Source organism: Pygocentrus nattereri, chromosome 16, assembly GCF_015220715.1.
Source record: "Pygocentrus nattereri isolate fPygNat1 chromosome 16, fPygNat1.pri, whole genome shotgun sequence".
NCBI classification, from domain to species: domain Eukaryota; kingdom Metazoa; phylum Chordata; class Actinopteri; order Characiformes; family Serrasalmidae; genus Pygocentrus; species Pygocentrus nattereri.
In genome coordinates this window covers 38,429,933-38,437,041 of record NC_051226.1, presented here as the reverse complement: position 1 = coordinate 38,437,041, position 7,109 = coordinate 38,429,933, and the positions used below count along the sequence as shown (strand labels likewise).

At 43.2% G+C, this 7,109-nt stretch overlaps 1 protein-coding gene across 1 annotated transcript; it reads left to right on the top strand.

Moving 5' to 3' along the window:
• Positions 1–398: 398 nt before the first annotated feature.
• On the top strand, positions 399–6,692 carry LOC108416516. The gene is made up of 3 exons (XM_017689465.2): positions 399–899; positions 1,472–1,567; positions 5,705–6,692. The coding sequence occupies exons 1-3, from the start codon at positions 450–452 to the stop codon at positions 5,963–5,965; spliced, it is 807 nt and encodes a 268-aa protein (XP_017544954.2). The 5' UTR covers positions 399–449; the 3' UTR covers positions 5,966–6,692.
• Positions 6,693–7,109: the final 417 nt, after the last annotated feature.

Sequence of the window (7,109 nt, the reverse complement as noted above, 5' to 3'; positions counted from 1 at the left end):
TAATGCAATCAGGGACCCCCGGCACACACTGTTCTATACATTCGCTCCCTCTCTTGAGGGCGGGCGAGTGAGGCCCTCAACAGAGCACACACACCTTAACAGAGAATCTGACTTTACGTAAAAAATAAGATAACAAAATATAAAGAAACCCATGAATATGACAAGATGAGTGTAAAGACACCTCAAAAGAAACCATAACTCAGCGGCTTCAGAGCATTCAGGTGCTGAAACAGCCCAGGCGTGAAAACGTGGAAGCCTGCAAGACAAGAATAGCAGTTGTGACTGTGGTGGCCACACGGGCTTCCTGTTTTTCTCTTTTCACAGCTCATATAGTCTTAAGATCCTAACGTCTTCCTGCAGATGGAACGTGAGTCTTCAAGCTGACGGACGCTGTAAGGGTTGGTTCTGATTCTGAGTTAGTGGTGTTGTGTTGCTCTTAAGCTTTAGAGATGGCGCTGCGTCAGTGGAGCGATTTCTTTAAACAGCACCCGTACAGCAGCAGCGTGCTCTTCAGCCTCGTTCTTGTGGTTTTGGAAAAAGTTGTTGAGGTTGATTTCGTGTGCCCCTGTGAAAGCGGATACACAGAGGCCTTCTTCTGTTGTTACTTACTGGTGCCCATGTTCATTGCTTTTGTCTTTGGACTTTACCTTCTGAGCTTTAAATGTTCATCATGTGGAGAATGTTGTTCAGCTTTCCTGAAACTTCTGGCCTGTGCGGTTCCGTCTGTTGTTTGGCTGGCCATGTTCCTCTGTGATGGTAGATACATAGCCTGTTTATATACTGAGTTAAAGAAAGATTACATTGACAGCGCTAATCCGTCTCCATGGAAATGGTGTGAAAAAAATCAAACACTCACTGCTGGCGAGCGCAAAGCACTTAAATCATTCTACGTCTCTAAGGTAAGCTACCAATGCTCAACTTTACTGATCATTGTGAGAAATATTGGTGTACAGTCGAGCAATGCCCTGTAACCCATCATAGTTGCAATGTAGCACCTTAAAAGGGGTAAACTCCTCAAAATCTCAGGCTTATTACATTACTAAGAGTTATTATTCAGTAATCACAGGGATGCAAACTGGCCGAGCTGTTCTTAAGCTATAGAAGTGTGTAATAAACCTTTGGGCCGCCCAGTGAGCCCTGGCCTTTTAAGTGGTTAATGTTAATTGTGATACGAAATAAGAATCCCCATGGAAGTCCAGAGAGGCCATGAGGTAGGTAGAAATTTCTAGATTGCTATCTTGACAAGTAAGTCATTATGTCTTGTTATCTTGAGATAACAAAAGTTATCTCAAGATAACGAGTTAGTTATCTTGTGATTTCAAGATAACAAATTTACCTTGTACTATACTACGAATATACTACAGTCATTCCCACCATCGCTCTTACTCTGTTGGACAGAAGTTAACATTGTAAATGACCTGTTTCTGTGACCTCATGAGTTTATGCACTGCCGTGTTGTCTTTTGTTCCAGTTGCTAGGTTTCATTGTCCTTATCCTCATCTCATCTGTAGCACTGATTTATAAATTCTGCAAGAAGGGCTGTAAGTACCTGGACTTCACTGATCAAGTAAGTCATCAATCTCAACAGATAAACAAACCTGATTCTTTTAACCAAGCCCAAAGTCTTTGAACTTCATGTATTTAGACTTAAATTTGACGTGAGGACCGATAGGGGGAACATGAAGGAGTGACACATGCGCCGTTAGCTCTGCTAAACTGTGGCTAATTTGTGGTATTCCTGCACAAAGCTTTTTGTGCCCAGTGAAGGCTATAAAATATTAATGATCTTATTATTGGTTGCTAAAGTAGCACCACAGTATCAAATCAAATCAAATTTATTTGTAGCGCTTTTTACAACGGATGTTGTAGTAAAGCCGCTTCACAGAATTCCAGAAAAGATAGTTTTAACAAGAATGTAAAAAGGTGAGCAGGCCAGGGGCGACAGTAGTAAGTAGAACCTCCCTCAGAGCTGAGGAAGAAACCTTGGGAGGAACCAGGCTCACCAGGGGGGACCCGTCCTCCTCTGGTCAAACTGCCTACAGAGTTATTATACTACTAATATTAATAGCAGTAGTGTTAGTAGTAGGAATAGCTGGGAGTCTATGAGAACATCAGTGTAGGGTGGGCAGCTGGTCCAGTGCAGGTGGTGGTAGCTGGGGCGTGGGCAGCTGGTCTGAAGTGGGCAGCAGGAGAGCTCAACAATCAGTCGTCCTTCAGTGTCCAGCCGGACATATGGGTGATTGTATACTCGGATAAAAGGCAGGGAGAGGGAATTAGTTTTATTGTCTTTGTTTGTATGTAAAACAGGGAATGTGAACATTCCCAGAGTGTGGCTAACGACTCCGGCAGATCTGACTATGACAGCTTAACTAACAGGAGAGAACCAGAAGGACACACAGACACGGCAGCACTCTGAGACAGTCTGGCATCCCTCCACTCCACCGTCCACAAACCTGAGTGACCGCGTGCGAGCAGCGGGACGACAGCACCAGCGTCACAGTTTACTATAATTCCCTGTGTCCATGGACCCCTGGATCTGCTGCCTTTATCTAGGGGGAACATTAGCTACCAAAAGCTAAACTGAACAAGTGAGTTTTCAGCCTAGTCTTAAAGATCGAGACTGTGTCTGAGTCCCGAACACTTTCTGGAAGATCATTCCAGAGTTTGGGAGCTTTATAAGAAAAAGCTCTTCCCCCAGCTGCAGCCTTAGGAATTCTGGGGACTATTAATAAGCCAGCACTCTGGGATCTGAGTAATTGTGATGGCTTGTAATGAGAAATAAGGTCTTGCAGGTACTCAGGAGCGAGACCATGTAGGGCGGAATTTAATAGGCAGCCAATGAAGTGATGATATGACTGGACTATTATGATCAGATGTTCTAGTTTTAGTGAGGACCCTGGCTGCGGCGTTTTGGACTAATTGGAGTTTGTTTAAATTCCTGCTCGTGCATCCTGACAGTAGCGCGTTACAGTAGTCTAGCCTGGAAGTAATAAAGGCGTGTACTAGTGTTCCTGCATCACGCAGCGACAGGGCATTTCTGATCTTGGCGATGTTGTGAAGATGTAGAAAAGCTGTCCTAGCTGTCCTGTGTGTTGATCGAATGATAAATCTGAATCTATTATGACGCTGAGATTTTTAGCTGCTGATCCAGGTGTGGCTGGAAAGTCGGCGAGATTTAGGATTAAATCTGGTGATTTACTTCTTGCTAATTTGGACCCAGAAGGAGAACCTCTGTTTTGTTACTGTTTAATAGGAGGAAGTTCCGTGACATCCAGCATTTCACATTTAACTTTTACACAGCCCTTTATTTCCTTTAATCTGTATTGGTCATCAGGCTTGGCTGATCTGTACAGCTGCGTATCGTCTGCGTAACAATGAAAGTTAATGCCGTGGTTACTTATAACTGTGCCTAATGGTAACATGTGTAGAGTAAATAATAATGGCCCTAAAACAGAGCCCTGCGGAACTCCAAATCTCACTTTTGAATGAGTGGAAGATAAATTGTTTACCCTAACGAACTGATAACGTTGTGAAGATCTGAACCATGATAGGGCCGTCCCTGTGACTCCAACCATGTTTTCTAACCTTTCTAGGAGAATATTGTGGTCTATTGTATCGAAAGCCGCGCTGAGGTCAAGTAGCACTAACAGGGATACGTAGCCTTGATCAGAGGCAAGAAGAAGATCATTAGTTATCTTAACTAGAGCGTCTCAGTGCTGTGGTGTGGCCTGAATCCAGACTGGAATTTTTCATATATATGGTTCTTGTGTAGATATGAACTGAGTTGTTGGGCCACAGCTTTTTCTAAGATCTTTGATATAAACGGTAAGTTAGAAACAGGCCTGTAATTAGACAAAACAGTGACATCAAGATTTGGTTAGAGTATGGCCCTGGTGGCCTGTAAATGTTAAATAATGAAAACGTCTTTTTTTTTGTGACCAGATTTGTAACATGAATAGAGAGGATATCAAAGGAAGTGAAAGTGTCACATTGTTTCTGACTGAAATCGAGAGTATTTTGGTAGATTATACAGACTCCACCTCCCTCGCATGATAATCTTGGCCTATGTGCATAATTATAGCCTGCAGGCGTGGCTTCATTTAAAGCTGAATATTCATCTGGTCTAACCCGTTTCAGTAAGACAGAAAAAGTCAAATTTATGGTCGCTTATAATTTCATTTACGATGACTGCTTTAGAGTTTAGTGATCTTATATTGAGTAGTCCAAGTTTTAGATCTAAGGTGTTAGTGCTATCATCAGAACACGGATATATGTTGATTAGGTTATTGAAACGGATGGATTGAGTTTTTCTGTGAGCTGTGCTGCACGAAAGTAAGGCAGCACCCGGTAAAGCCCCGGTGCTCGATTCGTCTACGAGACTATGCAGGACTCAGGAAATCTGTGCCACGATCGTTCACTAACCAACAAATGTGTCAATTGACTTGATCAATAAGAGAGTTGAACGCCACACCAAACTGTCATCTCGCACAGTGATGTGATAATAAAGCTACACTGCCAATCCTACGTGGAGAAGTTAAAGTGCTAATGGCAAAATGTGGGGATCTACAGGGGAGAACCAAAAGAAACAACCTTTGCCTTCGCAGAGTACCGGAGGGTCTCGTTAAGTGATACTTTATTAATCCCACCTCTGCATTTAATCCATCCCTAAAGCGAAAAATCACATACACACTAGGGGGCAGTGAGCAGCCCTATCCATGGCACCCTGGGAGCGATTGGGGGTTAGGTGTCTTGCTCAAGGACACCTCAGACTACACCAGCTCTGTTGCCAAAAGATGCAGTAGACTGGCAGAGAGAGGCTGAAGATTGTCTTTTGTGTGTTCAGTAGAACTCGTTCAGGTTGTTGGTGAGCTGAGAGTCATTCAGGAGAGGAGGAGTCCTTCTCACCTTGTAGTGTGGAGATCTCTTAGAGAACCCTAAAGTTGTGTTATTAGCAGCACTGTGGTGCTGCTTTAATCCCTTTCTCAAGTTTGGCCTCTTTACACAGAATTCTGTCCATCTCCAATGATTATATTCACTTGTTTACCCTAAATAAAAGCATGAATACATTGGCTATTTTCATACATTTTCAAAATTTTACAGTTTTTTTTTCCTCATGTGTTAAGAGCTTGTGCTCAGCCCAGAGTGAAAATCTGCCAAATGAATAAATGGCTAATACTTTTTTGCTTTTTATGTGAAAAAAGACAGAGAATTTAGTTTAATCACTAATAAGTATTTCTGATGGGATGTTTCCTTTTTCAGCTTGTCTCATGCTTCCTTCTTACTGATGTTAAACAAATAGGTTTAAAAGGCCGACCTGAGTGATAAAGCTGTGACTGCCCAGCCCCTGTAAAATGTGCCTAGTGATGTCAGATGAAACGTATATATGTAAGAAGATGGACCGCAAAATAGTTTGTTTTGCAGGTTCTGTTTCAGCTGGTGTGGAATTACCTGCTTTAGTAAATGGTACATTTATTTAATGCACACTGTGAGCAGATGCCATGATTGCTCCTGCACCCATACACCCATCTGCCCCATTCACTGCAATGCATTTTCAGTGTCTATAGTTAAGGTTTTACTCAGATTTGCAAAATCTCATGATGTTCCCACCTAACGCCACTCCACCTTGGCTTATCCTCATGATTACTGTTACCTGTGTCCTGTTTGTGCTCCTCATTAACTCTATTGGTTCCCCTGTACTTTCCAGGAGCCCCGCAGCTCAGCCCACTGTCGAGCCTGCTGCGAACACCACAAACCAAACTGCTCCTCAGAGCACAGAGATATGAACTGCTCATCCCACCTCCCCGAAGAAGACGTTTCCTCCCAAGGTCAAGCAAACACTCAGGCCCAACAAGAAGGCGTGCCTCTAAGGCAAATGGATAGCACTGCTGCCAGCCCTTGTGCCAAAACAGACAACTGTCCTTGTCTCTGTCACCAAACCTGCCGCTGTGACGGTCACCAGCCATAGCCCTCGATTATTCCCTCCTCACAAATGCAGATCCACACCCAGTCACTGATTCAGTGTTTCTTAATCCAACTCTTGAGGACCCACCTACACTTGACTCAGCTCACCAACTGGTCTTTGAGGGCTTCTCTGTGAGCTTTCAGACTCCACACTCAGGGGTTGTTTCTCAATATATTAAGAGCTTGTTCCGATTTTGCAGTGACAGGTATTGTGTTTGAATGCTAGTGCAACAATTTTGGACAGGCCTGTGAAAAAATGTGTATGACGCTCTGGTAGACAGAATTCCCAAACATGCTGCAGTATCATTATATCTGGCTGTAGATGTAGACATAACTGTTAAAGTTAAATACATACAGCTGAGATGTAGAAAGTGGAGGAAAACAACACAGCAAATATAAAACCTAAACCTAATCACCCTGAAGAACTCCGCCACAGCCGGCAGACCCCAAAAAACAACGTGACTGACATAAAACAAGCTGAGATAAAACAACACAGCAGCCTAAAACATCTAAACCTAATAATCAAAGCCAAAAACCACTGGGTAACCACCCTACACTATAACAATAAGAGTCCTTGGGCAAGCCTCCTAACTTCACCTTCCTGTGTAAAATGATCAAAGTGTAAGTCGCTCTGGATAAGAGCGTCAGCCAAATGCCGTAAATGTAAACGTGTTTGCTTTGACATTTTCTGAAAGCCCATTTCAGCCTTTATAGTAAAACCAGCAACGCTATTTTTTTTGGCTTTGAAAAAGGTAGAAACCGACCTACACTATGGGATGGAATATCATTTTAAATGTCCTCTGGTTTTATGTCCACCACAACCACAACTGGATCTTCAGATTCGAACACTGGCGCACTGAGAACAAACCGAAGACACGCAGCAAAAGAGGATAGCAACTAATTGCAGTGCAGTGATTGAGGGAATGGGAAAATAAAGCAGAGTTTAGCAGACAGCATAAACATCCATCCATCATCTTCCGCTTCTCCGGAGTTCGGGTCGCGGGGGCAGCATCCTAAGCAATGAGGCCCAGACCTCCCTTTCCCCAGCCACTTCCACTAGCTCTCTGAGGGGGAAGTGGGACGTTGTGTAAAAATGATTGAATATTTGCAAAAAACAATAAAGTTTATCCATTTGAACATTAAATATC

Bases quoted from the DNA above. Each gene is read 5' to 3' on its own strand.
- LOC108416516 (XM_017689465.2), top strand. From the start codon at position 450: ATGGCGCTGCGTCAGTGGAGCGATTTCTTTAAACAGCACCCGTACAGC. The intron at 900-1,471 runs GTAAGCTACCAA...CTTTTGTTCCAG, and splicing joins AATCATTCTACGTCTCTAAG to TTGCTAGGTTTCATTGTCCT. The intron at 1,568-5,704 runs GTAAGTCATCAA...TGTACTTTCCAG, and splicing joins ACCTGGACTTCACTGATCAA to GAGCCCCGCAGCTCAGCCCA.